Here is an 18,396-nt window from a genome sequence, read left to right on the forward strand (position 1 = left end):
ACTGCAGAAACGATCTTTCTTTGCATGATGGCTCATCAGGTAGTTTGCTGCAGTTTGGTGCCGTGCATGGATTGTTTGATCTGCACGGTAGTACAAAAACCGGACATATATAATGTTGTATGCATAGCACTTTCTATAGCAGTACTCATATGTAAATATAGTTTAGTGTTCTCTGAAGCTATGTCACCCCAACTAAGTAGTTCAGCACCAATAACAGCAACAAGGTGGTCAGTCAGAAATACCTTCTCTGAAAGAGAAAGGTGTGGATGTGCGGAGTACAACTAGATGGTTAAACTTTTGAAATAAAATCACTCTTTGTTCTTATTAATACGTACTTATTTGGTATGGTCACTTATCCTAAACCATTTTTTAGCCTCCTTAATTTGCTACTTGGTACATGAACAGAGAAGCAAAGGAGAAACTGTAGAAACAGTTATAATTAATTAATACAAGTGGAGGTGTTTAAAGAAAAACAGGTTACCTTGCAAGGATGCAGACCAAGGCCTGTATTGTGATGTGGTAGCAAACCTTCAGGTTTTTCTTTTGAACTTAACCCTTTCAATTTGATTGAATTCAGAAACTGGAAACGCTCAGCCAAAAAAATCCTCCTTCTTCCCCGCAAAAATAAAATAAAATAAATCTTCTTTCTGCCCAATTGTCAAAAAAAAAACTTCCTTCTGCCCTTCCGAAGAAATTCTTCCTCCCGAGCGCGACGCCCCTACTGCCGCCGCGGCGTGCCCAGCCGGCCGAAGCCTCCGCTGCCCTGCCGCTGGTATAGGAGCCCAGCAGCGTCTCCCTCTGTCGAGCAGCCGCTCCCGCCCAGCAACGCCGCCGCCCGGAGCTACGCCAGCGACCAGTCCATAACCAGGTAGCCACCACTCCTTCGTCCTCCCTCTTCCATCACCCCCCTCTCTCCTTCCTCTTACATTCTCTGTTTGTTCAATTATTTTCCCTGGTTTTTCTATTTGATGAGTACTTGTTGTAGATTGGATGTCGTGACTCGTGAGAATATGATGATGACTAGTTCTTGCTGCATGATTTTTCCTGTGCATGTTCAAGTTTACATGTGAAAGGATTTTGCTTGATAGGTGTTTGTGATAATGATTGAGAGGCAAATGTTTTCAAACTATAGTTTTTTTAGATGAGCAAATGTTTTGGTTTAAACATGTTCGCAATGAAACATGGAATGACTGAAGATATATTAACGGAAAAGTATTAAGTTGTTTTATCTGCACTGTCTTGACCTGAAACCAAAGGTTAGCAGTAACATGCAATTTGACAGAGCATGAGCTGTGTCTTGGTTATACTGGCCTAAATTGGTTAAACACATTAGTACTAGTGGTATTGTTGGCATGATAGATGTCCCAACTCCCAAATCTTGTTTATGATTGGGAATATAGCCGTACTGTTCTGCTGTGTTTTGATTTTTAATAGTAAGACTTAAAACTATTATCGTTTTAAAGTGATGTTTTGCCCTTTTGCATGTTAGCTGATTGATCTTCAGGTTCCACCTTTCGTGTTATGCCATGCTGCAAGCCTCTCTGTATTTTTGCTCAGATTGTGCTACTGTGCACACGAGAGAAATTGTTGGTTTCTTGTTTATTCATACAATATCTCCTGCAATTATGTGTTGCCTGTTACACAACTCAATCATTCTTTGGGTTTTCACCTAGTCAACCTCACTAGCAATGTTACACAAGGCTTCATTTTCTGGGCTTGAAGTTAAAATTAAGTTCTGTTTTAATACATATGCTAGGAAGGTATTGAATTGCATGTGTATGTACCTCCCGGTGCTACAAAAGGGGGTGTCACCAACACAAGCAGATCCCGTTCAAGAGGAGAACGAAGATATCTTGAACAATATTTGTAGTAGGATAGCCGATGTGTGTTTTGCGAGAGCAAGATAGGCCATCATCATGTGAACCATATGTGTTCTGTACGGCGCCTGCCTCTCCTTTGTACTGAATTTCTTCCCACTTTATCCGCTCTGCCCCTTCAATTTCCTTTGTAGTTCTCCCTGTGCACCCCTCAACCCACCCACTCTTTACAATCACAGGAGCACGGTGCCACGCCTGTGGACCCCTCTGTCCGCATCTTCTTCAGCTCTCTTGCAGCAGACATGCACGCCGCCAGGCGGCTCCATCTCAAATACTTGATTTGTAGATGGTGCTAGTTTATTTGGGTTTTGGTGGTACAATGCTAAAGACTAAGAGCTACTCCCTCCATCCTATAATACTTTAATTGGGATTATAAGATCTTATTACAAACAATGTACTCATATATTTGTTGTAATAACATCTTATATTATGGGACGGAGGGAGTAGTAGGTTAGTAGCCGGTGCCTAGTTTGTGTGTCATGTTTGGACTATGTCAGTGGTATCTTCCTGCCACTAGTTCCTGGTGTTTTCATTGAACCTTTTGAACTATGTTTCTGTATTTCTTTGATTATTAGGTAGTTTACTACCGGAGTTCTGGAAAGTTATTGTCAATGTGCTTTTTCTTTTTGAAATCTTATTGTCAATGTGCTTGACTGTGCACCAGAATTACTGTTGTTTTCCTATTTTGTTGCTATGTGCTTTGGTTGGATGTGTTGATCGGCTGGCCCGTGGGTGGTCGGTGCCTGTGATGACTGGCGTTGAAGATGTTCTGTGCCCGCTGCAGGTGTCGGGCATGGCGTCAGCTATAATGTAATGGCGGGCATGGGCACTGGTGACTAATCCCTGTGCTCAATTGCCAGCTGTATTAGCACAGTGCAGAAACTGCAAATGAGTTCTAGGTGGATTTGTTTGGTGAAATTGACTGCAGTGGGTTAATTCGGTCTTGCACTTAGTTTATTAGCCGGCTACCAGTCTCTCGTGTTATATTATCTTGGCTTGCTAATGAGTTCATATTCTTATCGCAATTTCGTCGTATCTTACCATCTCCTCTCGCCTCCTTCTGGGCTTCTGGTTCTTCGTTCATGTGACCAGGCGGCGCTGCCATGCACTTCAGCGCTGGCTATAAACCACCATTCCGCTTGAAAACCGCTGCAAGACTATGGGCTTCCATGTGAAATCCTCTGTCTTCTCTTCCTGCTAGAGTGAGGTTTTTTTTGGCTGAAAGCCCTTCTGTGAAAAAAAAAATCCTTGTTCATTGGTAGGTCACTGTAGCAAAGATGTCCTCAATGGTGACAACAATGCGCATGACATCGACTTTGTTGGTGAGGCGGGTGGACTCTAGGGGGATGGGTGGGCATTTGTAGTAGGCGGAAGAGCGCCATGCTCTACATGTAATCTGTGACTTGTCCCTTCTTCCTAATTCTTTCTCTGTTATTGTAATGTGACAATAACAACCAAGGTGCATGTCCATATCTGTTGATCTGCTTCAGTAGATGTGAGCCCTCACTTTGCATTAACTAGTAAGTGTATCTTAAACTTTTACCATCAGGAGACACTGTTTCTGAAAACTGCAAGATAAACTGTTCATCTGATTAAATCATAAGCTAAGAGTGAATGTTCCATCAAACTACAGGTTACTTGCATGCACTTTAAACAAAATTCTTCAAAGTACAGAGAGAAGATATTCTAACTTTTTTGTGTGGGGAACCTAATTTTTGCAGGGGAGATGCTGAAATTTATGCGAATGTCAAGAAGCTCAAATGGAAGGCAAAAAAATCGTAAACGAGTGGTAAAAAAAGAGGTGTCCAGCATTTTAAGTGATCGGCGTAAAGCTGTGGTGGAGAACATCACTCAAGAACTTGCTACAAAGTTGTCCCCAAGCATTATCTCTCTTGCTTCATTTGATGGTGATTATACTATTGTATGCACAGTAGTTTCCCTGGTTCATATTTAATTATCGGTAGTCAATGACTGCAACAATGATCTTTTGTAGGAGACAAGATGCATTTTAGAAGCACGGGCATAGTTCTTGAAAACAGTTCATCTGGTGGTACATGTGTTCTAACATCGTCGGCTTTGGTTAGCACATCAGATAAGGAACGCATGCTTACCCCTGCACTGAAGGTTTGTGTTGTCAATGTGTCTGCACTTGTTGCTCTTATTTAAGATACTGGTCAGCTAATCATCTTGTATATCTGTCATAACTTTACAGATAAAATTGCGCCTTCCCAATAACGAAGTTGTTGGTGGGTGGATAAAACATTATAGTTTGCCTTTCAGTATGGTTGTTATTGAAACTGGATTCTCCCCTGATCTTCGTGCAGCATGTCTCAGTAAAAGCGTGCAAGTCAAGCCCCATAGTCAGTTATTAGCTGTAAAGCATTGTTTCCACTCAGGCAAATTAATGGATACACGTGGGGAACCGATTGACGGTCCAAGTGAAGTTGACAGTGAAGGGTTTATGTTCTCCACATGCAAAATTACTACGGTGTGCTGTTTGTTTCTCCCCTTATTTTTCTAATCATTATGCACCTGTCTTTTTATGCATCAAATTTACTAATTTCCTATGTACACACTTCATCGTTGTGCTAGGATGGAAGTGGTGGTCCACTTGTTGATTTTGATGGGAACATTGTTGGGATGAATGACTATCATGATCAGAAAATTACTCGATATGTACCAACAAATAAAATTCTTGAATGTTTGAGGAATCTTGGGTTATGGTATGCCATTTATACTTGTAGCATTTAATCATACTTGTACTGTATGCATTATGATGAGTTCACTGCATTCTGCAGTGTGGATGAAATGGAAAACTTTTCCATTACCTTTAATCCCTTTTCAGTAGGTGAGATAAGAAAAATCACTCTTTAAGGCTGCTAAATTATGCACTCACAGACTATTCTTCGTCATTTTCTAATGTTACTTGTCAATTATGACATGTAGGTTTCTCATTTGGAGTGCGAGGTTAGTTTATGGTCTGCAAACTCATTGACATGCTATATGGAACTACCCCAACATAGAAATACTCAGTATTCTTCAGTTCTATCTCTTTTTCGTGATAGGTAGCTTGAATCAAACTGGCTCTAGTGGGAGAAGTGGTGACAAAAGGAAACGTAAATATTTTGCATCTTCTATCCCCAATCCACAAGGTGAATCAAGTCGTGATCGTTTATTTTTTATTTTGAAGTAATAGGCGGTGTTTCATCAAATGAGAACAGATAGTTCATTACAGATGATGTACTGAACAAGATCAGGGACCTCATTAAACCACACAGCACCATATACATGCTTTGCTGATCTAGCTAAAACATGGGCTGCCCATTACATTGTCTACTGATATGAATAAACGAAACAGAAGTAAAAAAAAAGAAGCTAACTCCTTGATATCATAAATTACAGCACCGGTCAAAGTCCTGTTACGAGCAGCATCATTCAGTTTGTGAATGAGAGGTAGGCAGTCTTGAGGAAAGAATAATCTTACTGTAACCATGACCAAGTGCGGAGATAACATGTCTGAAGTCGCTTATTACGTTAACTACGATGCACCTTATCATATTCCAAGTTAATTTGTTATCTTTACTGATACATAGTCATTAATTGCTTCATCTTGATGCACCAGAACTCATTGAGGATGGACCTCCACCAGAATTTACTGTTGATGAACATAAGCATCCAACTATTCATCCCTGGCCATCCAGTGGTATGCTTATAGTTTTTTTTAATCATGACGCATATTCAGGGATTGATTCACCTTGTGCCTATCATTACTGATACATTATCATGAAAAATGCATAGTCATGGATTGCTCACCTTGTTGCACCAGCATTCATTTTTATCTTCCCTATCATTACTGATACATACCATGAAATGCTTCACCTTGTCACACTAGAGTTCACAAAGGTGGTAAATGATATCTTAAGATCTGATGGTTATCCCTTGCCAGCTTATGCTGACAGTGAGTTCTCTCTCTACTCTCTTGGTTGTGCTGACTGTTCCTGTTTGATCACACTTAAACTGCTTTATTCTGCCACTCATTTAACTGGCCTGCCATGTTTATTTAACCAGGAGGCATGCATTTGGAAGGTGATTTTGAAGAGGAATTTGGCATAGCCATGTGGAGTGAACCCACTAGAAAAGTTGCTTCAATGAAGTCTTGGAGTGTTGTCGCACTCGCTTCGTTCAATGGTGATTGTACTGTCATAAGTTTATTGTTTTCCATTTTTACCTTTTGCCTGATCACTAGCTAATGATTCAAATTATACTGTAGGCAAGGAAAGACATTTTGCTTGCACAGGTGTATCTATAGACTGCAGTGAATCCACCTCAAGAATTCTGACTTCAGCAAGTTTGGTTAGAACTTCCGGTGATGAAAACAAGATTGTTGATAACTTAAGGGTTTGTACTAGACACTATTTACTCTTTGCTTGTTCATACAGATGTTGGTTAAGTCTCACTTCATCGTTGCAGATTGAAGTATGTCTTCCAATGGAACAACGTATCATAGGGACATTACAACACTATGATCTAAGCTATAATGTTGCTGTTGTCGGCATCCCGAATTCTTGCAAAAATCATGCAGCACTATTCTTTGAAGAACCTCAAACTAAGGTAGTAGTAGCTCTTGGGCGTGCCTTTAAATCTGGAAATTTGATGGCCACAGATGGGTCAGTGATTGGCGAACGAGACAAATTTGATTGCAGAGAGCTTAAGTACTCCACTTGTAAAATTACCAAGGTATACACTGTTGATTTCTATTATATTATTGCATGATGAAAATAATGTGTTGCATCAGAATAAGGACCATCATTTGTGAATATCACTTTTTCTGTGTAACCATTGTTCAATGGCACTTTGTCTTTGTGCTATAGGCTCGAACTGGAGTCCCCATTTTTATTAGATTTGTAGGTTATTATGAATATCATCTTTTCTTGTGTAACCACTGTTCATTGTCACTCTATTTTTATGCTGTAGGCTGGAATTGGAGGTCCCCTCTTTGATTTGAATGGGAACTTTGTTGGCATGAACTTCTATGACTCGGACGGAGCTCCTTACCTACCAAGTGACATAATTCAGAATCTATTGAGGAGTTTTTATGCAGAGCGGTATGCCTTCTATATATGTATAAATATATGTATGGTATGGAAGTGCTCCAGTGCTTTTCATTCACATAGGTATTGATGTGTTAGTCTTGTAGAAGTAGGTGATCAGTTTCATCGTTTCTAGTTGAATTTCGGACCGAACATTGTCGAGTTGACAATGGGAGAGTTGGGGTCAGTTTGATAGCTGGTTTATCGTTGAACTTTTGGACATCATGCTTGAAAATGTTACAACATTTATGCACCAGTAAAGAATCACTTGCTTATTAGTTAGTTTCTTACCTGAATATGCTAAAGCTCAAGCCAAACGTAGCGCTTTGGTTCCAACTTCCAAGAGTCCAATTATGTGCTGTAGTTACTGAGGGTTAGGCACAGCTGCTTTTGGGGTGGCTCATTCATTTCTCTCCCACTCTCATATGTAACTTGCTAAGCCATTCTCTCTGTTTAGAACACCATGTTAGGCTATTGCAGTTCTTGGATGTTAAAACCCATCCTTTTGGTCTATTGTAGGACTGCTGCTGCTGGAATTACGGAGAAGCCTAATTATCGGTATTCTTCCTGACATGTCTCAAATAAGTTTTGCTATTCTTTCTGATATGTCTCAATTTTTTTTGCTTACTCTGTTGCACACAATTTCTTCAGTTTCTGACTTCTTTTAAAAACTTGTTCGATGACAGTTGGCCGGTCCCTAAGCCATATTGGTATTATCCGAGTCATCACCGGAAGCCTGAGCCAAAACACACATCATTTGATTAGTTTTGAAGCTAATGTTTTTTTTCAGATGGAAACGAATGTAACTTGTCTATGAATATATGATAATGGTGTTCAGTCAGAATTGTCGCTGAGGAAATGTGTTGTGCTTGTATTTATTTTAACCAACTTGTGCATAAGTAATATGGTTACTTACAATGTTGATGTTATAATGTTAATGCTTGGCTAGACACACGTTTTGGATGATTTAGTCTTGTGAGTTTTAAATAATTGCGCGGGACAAACAGATGGTTGAACGGTGAATCTCCCTATGAGCTTGCGATTGCGCCGGTCCCTTTGTACCTTGAGGTCTCATGTTTTTTCTGTTGCCGAGGGACACCAAAGCTACAGCTGCACGAGGGTACGACGAAGTATGAAAATGAGTACACGTCTGTGCAGGTGCACCAAGTGCATTGAACTCTTGCATCGTGTCGGTCTTAAGGGCATCTCCAAGGGCCAAAAAAATCCACTATTCGTGCACTTTTTTTGAAGTAATGTTTTCTCCGGACATTGAAATAATTGAAAGAAAAACATTACAACGCAACAATAATTCAAATATAAATATTTCAATACAAGCATAAACATTCTGCATGCTCTAATTTTTTGAGGAAAACACACACAAATGCTCCACTAGATCATTTAATAATGGTTCATACCAGCCAAAAAAAATGTACGTGACATTTAAAAAATGTTCACAAGTTTCAAAATTATGCTTGTGGCATTTTTTTATTTTGTTAATATAATGTAGGAAAAAATGTTTCATACCATTCAAAAAAAATGTTCAACGTGTATCTTAAAGTGTTTAACATTTTTTCTGAATCATTTATTTGAAAAACTATTCATCATGTATTTAAAAAATGTTCTACACATATATAATAAATGTTAGATGTGTGTACGAAAGTAGATATGTATTTGAAAAAAACGTACAACAAGTGCTAAAAAGTAGATACGTATTTGAAAAAAATCCGATGAAGTAACACAAAAAATATAAAAAAAGTGCATGAAAGGTTTTTAAACTGGTCCCACTAAGGTGACCGTGCAGTCCACGACAGAAGCGTCGAAGCTATATTTCTCAATACGATATCTCGCAGTGAGCGAGACATAGCTCCCGTGTGTTACCGGCAAACCCTAAACGGGGGTTCGAACTGGAGATATGTCGGTCGACTTAGCACCGAACTACCAGTTGAACTACAGACCACTTCTGACTAAATGTTTATTTCGCTTCTTCTAGTCTTTCTCTAGGTCATGACAGCCCTTTGTGCCCTTATAATTATGTTTTTTTAAGAACCGATGACCTTTTTTTTTCTTAAAGAACGTTGAACTTATTCCAAAATCCATGAACTTTTTCCAAATTGATGAACTGTTTTCAAAATTGGCGAACTGTTTTAGAATTTTGTGAACTTTTCTTACAAAATCAGATGAACTTTTTAAAAAAAAATTGATGAACATTTTTTCAAATTCAATGAACTTTTTTTCAAAGTCCATGATTATTTTTCAAATTTATGAACTTTTGTTCGAAATAGATGATTTTTTTTCAAATTGATGAATTTTTTTTGAAGTCGATGAACATTTTTTCAAATTCGATGAACTTTTTCCAAATTTGTGAACTTTTCTACAAAATCGATGAACTTCTTTTCAGAATACATGAAACTTCTCCAGAATTTTGTGAACTTCTTTTTTCGAATTTCATGAACTTTCTCAAAATTTTGAACCATTTTTTCATACAGGCGAACCTTTTCCATAGCAACTCTGTGATTTTTCCCAATTTCACGTTTATTTTTTTTCAAATGATTTATATGTACCGTATATATGTCAATGTTTTGTACTAAAATGATTGTTAAATAGCACTGTTTTCGGGTTCTAATCAGCAAAGTATTCTTGGTCCATTGGTTGTTGTGTCAAGTCTTCAGTTGTCGGACCTGAGTTTGAATCTCAGGTAACCCAAACTTAACCCACTGTGAAAGTTTAGCTTTTTTTTGTTCTTTATTAAGTAACTATGAAACTTTTCCACATGTTTTTATTTGGTTTTTCTTTTTCCCCTTTTTTCTTCAATGCGTGGATTCTTTTCAGACTAATGATTCTTCTTAAAAGTCGATGAACCTTTTTTCCAAACCTGTGAACTTTCATTCAAAGTCGTGAACATTTTTCCAATTTTGTCAATTTTTTTCAAAATTAGTTTTCAGATTTGCATTTTTTTCATAAAACTGATGATTTCTTTTCAAATTTGATGAACTTTTTTCATATTAGATGAATGTTTTTTCAAATTCAATGACCTTTTTTTTCAAATTTGATGAACTACTTTTCAAATTCGATGAACTTTTTTCCAATTGATGAACTATTTCTAAAATTTGATGAACTTTTTTTAAAATTTTGATGAACTTTTTTTCAAATAAATGAATGTTTTCTTCAAATCGATGAACTTTTTTCGACATTTACGAAAAAAAATCAATTTGTGATTATTTTTTGAATAATTTGCACTGCTCAAATAGTTACCTTTGCCCTGGTAGTACAACCAAGTCAGCTCGGTCAAGTGGCTGTCGAGTCACTTTGGGTATGTTTGGTTGCCTGCATAGGCCTCGACCAGGCCCGCGCAAAAAGTATCCAGCCTGTTTGATAGCCCGCATACACTATTGAGCCTGCATCGCATGTTTTTTAAAGCATTTCTGGGCCTGACTCGCTGGAAATGTTTAGATCAGCAGTTTCTCTTGAGCCAGGCCAAGCGGAAGCACAGCGAGCGGGCCCCTGCACGAGAAGAAACAGGAGGGATGTGAGGTGTTTACGTGGTGTCTTCTTCAACCTCCAGTAAGCTCCTCTCTAATCTCCTTTCTTTTATGTCCCTCTAATTTACACAACCATGCTTCGATTCGTGGTAAGCTCTACACGAAAAAGATGCACCTCGATGCTACGGTTTCATTTATGCGATCAGTTCGTAGTTTCGTCGGCTGTAAGTTCTTAATCCCGTTTCCCCGTTTGGAGTTATTCTGGACAAATTTTGTCAGATTCGTCGCGCACAATCGATCATTTGAAATTTCCTTTGACCACCAGCCTAATCTCGCAGTTCCTCATAACATTCGTGTTATAACCTTTTGGTTTTGATGATCGTAGCTTCATCTCTTTTTGAGCAGCAGTCTACTGCACTGACGCCGCCATGTCGAGCTCCTCTGTCCTTAGCTCAGAGCCCTCCTATTTGTTCCTCTCGATGTCGAAGCCCTTCCCCTTGATCTCATTGCCCACATCCTAATATGCTAGAGTTGTTTCCGGTGTTGCTCATCTCGGCCTATTCTCTGTCATCCTCCTACTTCACTGACGATGCAATAGCGCGCACACTGCTTCTTGTGTCCTCTACCTCCGTGCACACTGCAGTTTGCCGTGCCGCCGACGGGGTCGATCATCTTGGCCTCCTCTCTTTCGCCCTACTACACTAGAGTCATTTTCTGGTGTTGATCATCTCGGCCTCCTCTCTTGTCCACTGCACTAACAATACCATGGCGAGGGCACTGCATTCTTCTCCTCTGTCGACTGTCTTTGCGCGAGCACCGCAAGTAGTTCGCTGACGGGGTCGCTCGCCATGCCGTCGACGGGGTCGCTCGTCCATGACTCCATGCTCGTCATGTCGGACACGACGCCACGACCACTATCCACCGCAGTCGCCATGATCCGGCGCACACTGCATTTCTTCTCTCACTTTCTCTGCTATCTCTTAACCCTGTGTGCTAAGTGCAAGTGTTGGCTCTTAATCATACCCCATGCGGGCAACCAAACAACGTGTAGTTGCATGCGCCGAGACAATGCAGGCAACCAAACAACGTGCCAAAGTTGATCTCCTAATGCAGGCAGTCCATATGCAGGCAACCAAACAACTCGCATATGTCGCATATGAGGCTGTTTTTCTATAGCCGGACCGAGTGAAGATGTGTATGCAATACGGATACTGTAGGCGACGGCAACCAAACACGCCCTTTGTTTAGTCTGGCATACCTAGTTAGAATCCTACTTGAAACTAGAAGAACGCCCGTGGGTTGCAACGGGGCCACATTAGGGTTAAGAGTTCAATATTAATCATGTTAATAATACATTTAATATTCTCATACATATCAAGTGACACTGGCGACCTTTTTTGTCAATTTAGTAACGGGCTCAGTTGCAACGGGCTCTTTATACATATCAGACAACTCGGTACTACTTAAACTACAACTATGGCTACCAATATTTTTTTGTCAATTTAGCTCAGCAATAGTGCCTGGCTTAATAGACTGCTTTGCATTCACCCCCTCAGAAGACAGAGAGCAAGCTAGCAAGCACGCACGCGTCCAACCCCGCCGCTGCATGCGCTGGCAGAAGGTGAGGCAGTAAGGGAGACTGCACATTGAAGCTGTCCATGCAAGGCTGGAGGTGCTGGGCCGGCGACGGCGGTGTCGGGACGACGCTTGATTCGTTCCCGGTGGCGTGGAGCTTGGGGCGGCAACGCGGCGATAGCTAGTGCTCGGGGATGGGGGTTTGGGGCGGGGGCAGTCGACCCGATGGCTGGCGAAGTTAACGGGCTCGGGCGCTGGAAATTCGGCGGGTGGCGGCGGCACAGCGCGAGGATGGGACAGGCGGAAAACCTAGCGGGCGTTCAACTACCAATACCCACGCCTTTTTTTAGGGGAATTGCTTGTGAAAATAACGTGCGACGACGACTTAGCGAGCGGATCCCCTTAAAAAAGACATAGCGAGCAGATTCCCTTAAAACTGGTAGGAATGGATACGATTGATGACGTTGATAAATAGTGGTGAATGTTGACCTAATTTACTATCATCATGCATGGAAATGAATCATCAAGAAAAAGAATACTTCCTATTAATACACTGATAGGAAGCTTCCTAATCTCTGCTACCAAACAGTTTCTGCCCAAACAAGTAAGGAAAGTTATGGACGTGATTCGAAAGGAAACAAACGTTATGAAGATTAATTAATTTAGATTTGATCTTTAGAGATTGATTGTAATTGATTCTTTTACATAAAGACATTACTAAATAATTTGCGTCGGTATGGAAAGTTCTGATCCGTTCAGTTTTTTTCGTTGTGTGAAAGGGTGAAGTGAAAATAAACCGATGAAGTGGGGGAGGCGACGAAAAAAATCTACGACGGTTAACCTACGAAAAAAACCGGACGAAAGTGGTGGGACGAAAAAAAACCTGGAAGCGAGACTACCAACTGCTCCATTAGGAGTAGAGATAGTCGAAGATCATATTTTTTTTATTCGACAGGGGCATGTTGCTGGGCCGGCCCAAGTGAAGCCGCGCGGGCGCCAGATTCCTGATCGGGCGCCTGAAGCGCCGATTAGGAGAAGCTAGCTTGCTGGGCCTGGCCCATTTGACGCAAGGTGGAACAGGCAGGCTTGCCTTGCCTCTTCCCTAGAGTCAAGCCCAGGCCCTGGTTCGGGTTCGACACGCAGGCCTCCGCGAATACAACTAGCTTCGTGCCCGTCCGGTCCCTGCGCCCCCCTCAAACCACACTCCCCACCTTCTTGCGCCACAAGCCGGAGCCGACGATCCGCCGTCGACGTGACCTCCTCCGCCCGCCGGGATCGGTAAGCGCCCCCGTTCGGCCCCTACCCATACCCCCCCGTCTCCTAGCGCTCCGGCCGGCCGGGCGCATCGCTGCCCCGCCGCCGCCGTCGCGCCCGTACTTGATTTAGGCGAGATCCAAAATCCGATCGAACCCTCCCCCTCGCGACGGCGTCGCCGGATCTCCGGAGTCGGGTCTTCGTCGTCCTCCGCTCCGCTGGACTGGCGTGGAGCTGGAGATCCCTCCGGACCCTAGTCGATTTCTCTTGCCGGGGCCAGCTAACCTAAATATTGTTTGTACTGGGACGGATGCTACCACAGTTTGTCGCGAAATTGCTTGCTGTACGGTGGAAACTTTTGGCGTTCGACTGAATCCCTTGCCCGGTTGCCCCGTAGATGTTAGGTCTGCTCCTGGAGTCAGTGAAAACCTGTATCTCTAGCCATTGCGTGGAAATCACATCTTGGTGCCAAGTGTAATAAACCAAAGCAAATTCCAGGTTTCTCCGTAGGCAGGTAGCTTCATTTGGAAATCTGCAACATGCACCTTCTGATACCATGTACTAAGTACAAGTTGTTTTACAAACCAGGCATCTTACAATAACCCCGCCAAAATGCCTTGCAGTACATCTTTCTGAATAGTGCTTGCAATCTTGTTACATGATCCTAGCTTGTACTGCTTATTCTTAAATATCATTCTTGTTATTTATTTTTCCAGGAGACGACTATATAGACGGTCTAGAGGTTGAAGCAACTTAACAATGAGTAGCATAGGAACTGGGTATGATCTGTCCGTCACCACTTTCTCCCCGGACGGACGTGTCTTCCAGGTCGAGTATGCTGGCAAGGCCGTCGACAATAGCGGGTTTGATATACACTTCCCTCCACTATTTTCTTGGCTTTTTCTAGCTGTGCAACTTCATGTTGAAATTTGGATGTTTCTCTGTAGGACGATCGTTGGGATCAAATGCAAAGATGGAATTGTCCTTGTAAGTGATTATTGCTGGATATACTTTTGCCTAGTTGTGGTGCTTTTTTGTGTGACAACCTTTTAAAATGTTGGTCTGTAGGGTGTGGAGAAGCTGATAACCTCAAAGATGATACTTGCCGGGTCGAACCGGAGACTTCATTCTGTGCACCGGAACTCTGGCTTGGTAATTTGTCTTCCTTTGTATACATATAGGGTGGTCTGTCTCTGAAAGTCCTAAGGTTGATATGCGAGTTAATCCGTGTATTCTGCAGCGTTCTCTTTCATGTCATTTTTTATTACCATTCTTGTTCTTGTAATGATTTCATTTGGTAAATATAAGTTAACCCGTGTTCTCATTTTCAGGCTGTGGCTGGATTAGCAGCAGACGGTAGGCAGATAGTCTCAAGAGCAAAGTCAGAAGCAGCCAATTATGAAAAGTGAGAATTATTATACTTTTGATTTCCATCCAAATTCTTTTTATAGAATTGTAACTTTAAGTTGTATCCACCAGGGTATACGGAGAACCCATGCCTGTAAAGGAATTAGCTGATCGCGTTGCTAGCTATGTTCATCTGTGTACACTCTACTGGTGGCTCAGGTAAGGCAGACAACATGTTCTTCTTGTTCAAGAAGGTTGTTGCCCTAAACATTTTACATGATAGTTTGATACAATTTAAACTCATGTCTCAGGCCTTTTGGCTGTGGAGTTATTCTTGGAGGCTATGATAGGGATGGGCCACAGCTCTACATGATCGAACCTTCAGGCCTCTCCTATGTGAGTTCTCAATCTAACACCTGGTAGTTCTTCCATTTTACAGTGACCAGACAACTTTGTTTAGATGGAGTCATGGATTAAGATGTGCAGTGTTGCTTTTAACAGCAGTAGATCCAATTGGAATTTATGACTCACTAATTGAATTTTTACAGAAATATTTTGGTGCTGCTCTGGGTAAAGGAAGACAAGCTGCAAAGACGTAAGCCAATTAATTATTCATTAGTTTCTCATTGAATGATTTCTGCAGTGCCCAATTTCTGTTTTGTTGCGAACCACTAGAACTCCTAAAGCGCGGCACATTCATCAAGCATTAATTTAATATTCCTGTAAAAACCATTTTAATTGTTCAAATAGACCCATTTAGAACATGCGGAGTAAGGATGCTATTTATGTTCCAAATGCTGAATGATCATCCACATTTAGAGTTTCTGCTGGTAGTTGCTTAGCCATTTCATACTCAATGGGTGAAAAACGCTTATTTCATACTCCCTCCGTTCCAAATTACTCGTCGCAGAAATGAATGTATCTAGAACTAAAATACATCTAGATACATCCATACCTGCGACAAGTAATTCGGAACGGAGGGAGTATGTTAGATTTACCACTACCAGAACACAGCTTAGGTGGTGTTTTGTTGTTCCTTGCTACGGTTTGCTACATATATGAGTTAGGCAAGGTTGACTCTGATAAGCTTGTGTTTTTTCTTTACCAAAATTTGGCACGCCACATTTTTCTTAAAACTGCACCCCACACGCCATGACGCCAGATACATTTTGTGAGAAATCTTGCCACACCTGTTATAAGCAGTTTGCTTACCAAAAAAGTGGTTGTGTGTTGCGACACACCTGGCGCAAAGTTCAGTAAAACAAATAAAACATGCATAAAACTAACCTAACATGCCTCTAGTTTAGCATTTTGATAAATAACCGCTTCTTTAGCGCTATAACAGAAATATTTTATGAGAACTGGTAAGTTAATTCTTTGTATGGACTAGCTTCCCCAATGCAGAACCACGACACCCAAAACTGGCCATTAATGCCAACGGACTCGATTATGGATGAGCATCATTTACATAGTTTAAACACATTGACCATTATTTCTTTGTCCTTTTATTGGTCTTTTCTGAGGTTTGGTTTTCAGGAAAGAGTTTTAAATTAGCAAAACTTGGTCCATATCTACTCCTCCCCTTGTAACTTTTGTAGTCAATAATCCATGTAGTTTCCGATACATTATCACATTGAGAGCTTTATTTTATGAAGAACTTGTGCCATTCAAAATGTTGAAGAATGCCCCCGTTAATTATTAGCAGCTGCTGTCAAATGTATCTGCCCAGGATACTTATGATGATGTCTACTATGTATTTCTATTGGTCATAAATGATGGTTCTGCATTCTGATGCATCTATCTTAATGTTGTCCTACAGGGAGATTGAGAAATTGAAGCTTTCTGAGCTAACCTGCAGGGAAGGCATCGTTGAGGTTGCCAAGATGTATGTCCTAAATCTTTTGCCATATTTATCACCGGAATTTTTCTGTACTTAATGTTTAGAAAGCTTGTTTAGCCATGTACTGGTATTTGCTGAAGCCTGAAGATGGCCAGTAGTTGGTAGTTTAATCATAGGAGGCATTCTGTTCATACTTGTTTTAATGTTGCTATCCTTTGGTGTCATGATTTATTTTTACAAGCAGTAGTTGTGGTTGCAATACTGTATGTAAGTTGGTGTACTCAAAATGATAACCTTCCTCTGCAGAATTTATGGTGTACACGACGAAGCGAAAGACAAATCTTTTGAGCTGGAACTGAGCTGGGTATGCGAGGAATCTAACCGTCAGCACGAGAAGGTAATAAACGACCACTTATGGATGGATGGAATTTCACAGCCACCCGAGTCAGAGTCGGCTTTGCTGAATTCCTTACTAATTAACTTGCCATGTACACACAGGTTCCGAGTGATCTTCTGGAGCAGGCCAAGGCAGCAGCGCAGGCAGCGTTGGAAGAGATGGATGCTGACTAAGAAGAGACCCTGGTCCCGTTTGCTTTCACGCGTGGTGTAATAGAGATACAGGGCCAGTTGACGAATTTCATTTCAGTTCCAAAAACTAGCTCAGGTTGTTGCTTTCGATTCCATCCCGGTCGAGGTAGCAAGCAGTCTGTCGTGTTGTTTGGGTGGGGTTCTAGCGAATTGAATCGTATTAAGCTTGCTGTGTTGGTCGCACTTAATCTTCTATTGAATCCTGAATGATCTGAGAATCTGTCTTGATTTATCCGCCTCTTCGTTGCCATTACTCCAACCTTGAGGCTTGTGGAGTGCAAGAAAATGGACATAGAACATGTGTTTACCCGAGATTTTCAATTCAACCTGAGTTTAATGATTCAATTATTTATGGCAGCTCATTTCCCGTATAAAAGCAAGATTTTGAGATGTACTGCATTGCATTGCATTAAGCAGTCTCTCTAGTAGATCCCCTAAAACTTAAATTTGAGGAGCAAAAGTGATTAAATTTGAGGAGCAAAAGTGATATTTGGGCAAAAGAGCTAACTAAGCACATCCCTTAAGCCAAAACTTACCCCTTTGCTCTGTCGGGCCAAAAGAGCCAACTAGCACATCCCCTAAACCCAAAACTTGACCTCTTTGCTCTCTCTCACAAATTTAAATTTGGTATGTGGCTGCTCGGTTGACTAAAATTCCTGTGCCCCCTCATGCCCCCCGGCGCTGCCACCACATTAGCCGCTATCGGCTGTCCCCTTTCATGATGACTGGCAAAACGGGTAGGTTGCCCTTCGTCGGACCCTTGGAAACCTGTGCCAACACGAGAGACCCATTGGTGGCCACAATTTGGCGGCGCAACCACAAGAAGTGTGATTCGGCGGCGCAACCACCAGAAGTGCGACGCAGGCAACTCCTCCACCACTCGAGGCCGGGGACGGGATGGATTCAGACGCTACAACTTGTGACGGCGACATGATCGAGGAGATGCTCAAAAGGTGCCCCCTCTTTTCATTTTATTGGTTGCATTTGCTTAGTATAGTGATGCATCATTCGATATTGATTGCTAGATTCTTCCTTTACTTTTGTAGTGATCAAATGAACAGTTATGCCCAAGCTTTCATGGATGAATTGGATTCAAGCAACACACTAGGGCTCCATGACATTGCGACTTAGAACCAAATGAGAGAAGTCGAGATGATGGACGAGGAGATCGATGAGAGAAGTGAATTGGAGGCCGAGGATGGGTAACTAAGAGCGTGTTTGGTTCTTGGGTCTCATCTGGCCCGCACCCACCATACAAATTTCTGGATGTTTCGTAGGTTGCACGTCTAAATGGACTTGGCCCGAGCGATGCAAAACATGTCCATGGAATGGCCCAGATCCAACAG

The 18,396-nt window shown here is 41.6% G+C and overlaps 2 protein-coding genes across 4 annotated transcripts; both read left to right on the forward strand.

Moving 5' to 3' along the window:
• Positions 1 to 634: 634 nt before the first annotated feature.
• Positions 635 to 7,885, forward strand: LOC123107346 (uncharacterized). 3 transcript variants are annotated; one of them, XM_044529335.1, is made up of 17 exons: positions 635 to 868; positions 3,599 to 3,784; positions 3,871 to 4,001; positions 4,090 to 4,123; positions 4,202 to 4,365; positions 4,470 to 4,600; positions 4,676 to 4,725; positions 4,824 to 4,844; positions 4,943 to 5,029; positions 5,500 to 5,580; positions 5,770 to 5,835; positions 5,946 to 6,065; positions 6,148 to 6,275; positions 6,348 to 6,614; positions 6,852 to 6,982; positions 7,487 to 7,525; positions 7,654 to 7,885. In XM_044529335.1, exons 2-17 carry the CDS (start codon positions 3,604 to 3,606, stop codon positions 7,730 to 7,732), a joined length of 1,710 nt encoding a protein of 569 aa, XP_044385270.1. In that variant the 5' UTR covers positions 635 to 868; positions 3,599 to 3,603; the 3' UTR covers positions 7,733 to 7,885. The 3 variants fall into 3 exon arrangements, with proteins under 3 accessions (XP_044385270.1, XP_044385271.1, XP_044385272.1); XM_044529336.1 differs by having other exon boundaries at positions 4,090 to 4,365; XM_044529337.1 differs by lacking the exon at positions 5,770 to 5,835 and having other exon boundaries at positions 4,090 to 4,365.
• Positions 7,886 to 13,158: 5,273 nt separating this feature from the next.
• On the forward strand, positions 13,159 to 17,282 carry LOC123104315 (proteasome subunit alpha type-3). The gene is made up of 11 exons (XM_044526138.1): positions 13,159 to 13,299; positions 13,992 to 14,138; positions 14,223 to 14,262; positions 14,344 to 14,427; positions 14,607 to 14,680; positions 14,755 to 14,841; positions 14,934 to 15,018; positions 15,171 to 15,217; positions 16,442 to 16,507; positions 16,769 to 16,859; positions 16,961 to 17,282. The coding sequence occupies exons 2-11, from the start codon at positions 14,035 to 14,037 to the stop codon at positions 17,030 to 17,032; spliced, it is 750 nt and encodes a 249-aa protein (XP_044382073.1). The 5' UTR covers positions 13,159 to 13,299; positions 13,992 to 14,034; the 3' UTR covers positions 17,033 to 17,282.
• Positions 17,283 to 18,396: the final 1,114 nt, after the last annotated feature.

The sequence above is a fragment of the Triticum aestivum genome, chromosome 5A (assembly GCF_018294505.1).
Source record: "Triticum aestivum cultivar Chinese Spring chromosome 5A, IWGSC CS RefSeq v2.1, whole genome shotgun sequence".
Taxonomy (NCBI): domain Eukaryota; kingdom Viridiplantae; phylum Streptophyta; class Magnoliopsida; order Poales; family Poaceae; genus Triticum; species Triticum aestivum.

Bases quoted from the DNA above. Each gene is read 5' to 3' on its own strand.
- LOC123104315 (XM_044526138.1), top strand. From the start codon at position 14,035: ATGAGTAGCATAGGAACTGGGTATGATCTGTCCGTCACCACTTTCTCC. The intron at 14,139-14,222 runs GTTTGATATACA...GTTTCTCTGTAG, and splicing joins AAGGCCGTCGACAATAGCGG to GACGATCGTTGGGATCAAAT. The intron at 14,842-14,933 runs GTAAGGCAGACA...CTCATGTCTCAG, and splicing joins ACACTCTACTGGTGGCTCAG to GCCTTTTGGCTGTGGAGTTA.
- LOC123107346 (XM_044529336.1), top strand. From the start codon at position 3,604: ATGCTGAAATTTATGCGAATGTCAAGAAGCTCAAATGGAAGGCAAAAA. The intron at 3,785-3,870 runs GTGATTATACTA...GATCTTTTGTAG, and splicing joins CTCTCTTGCTTCATTTGATG to GAGACAAGATGCATTTTAGA. The intron at 4,601-4,675 runs GTATGCCATTTA...TGCATTCTGCAG, and splicing joins TTGAGGAATCTTGGGTTATG to TGTGGATGAAATGGAAAACT.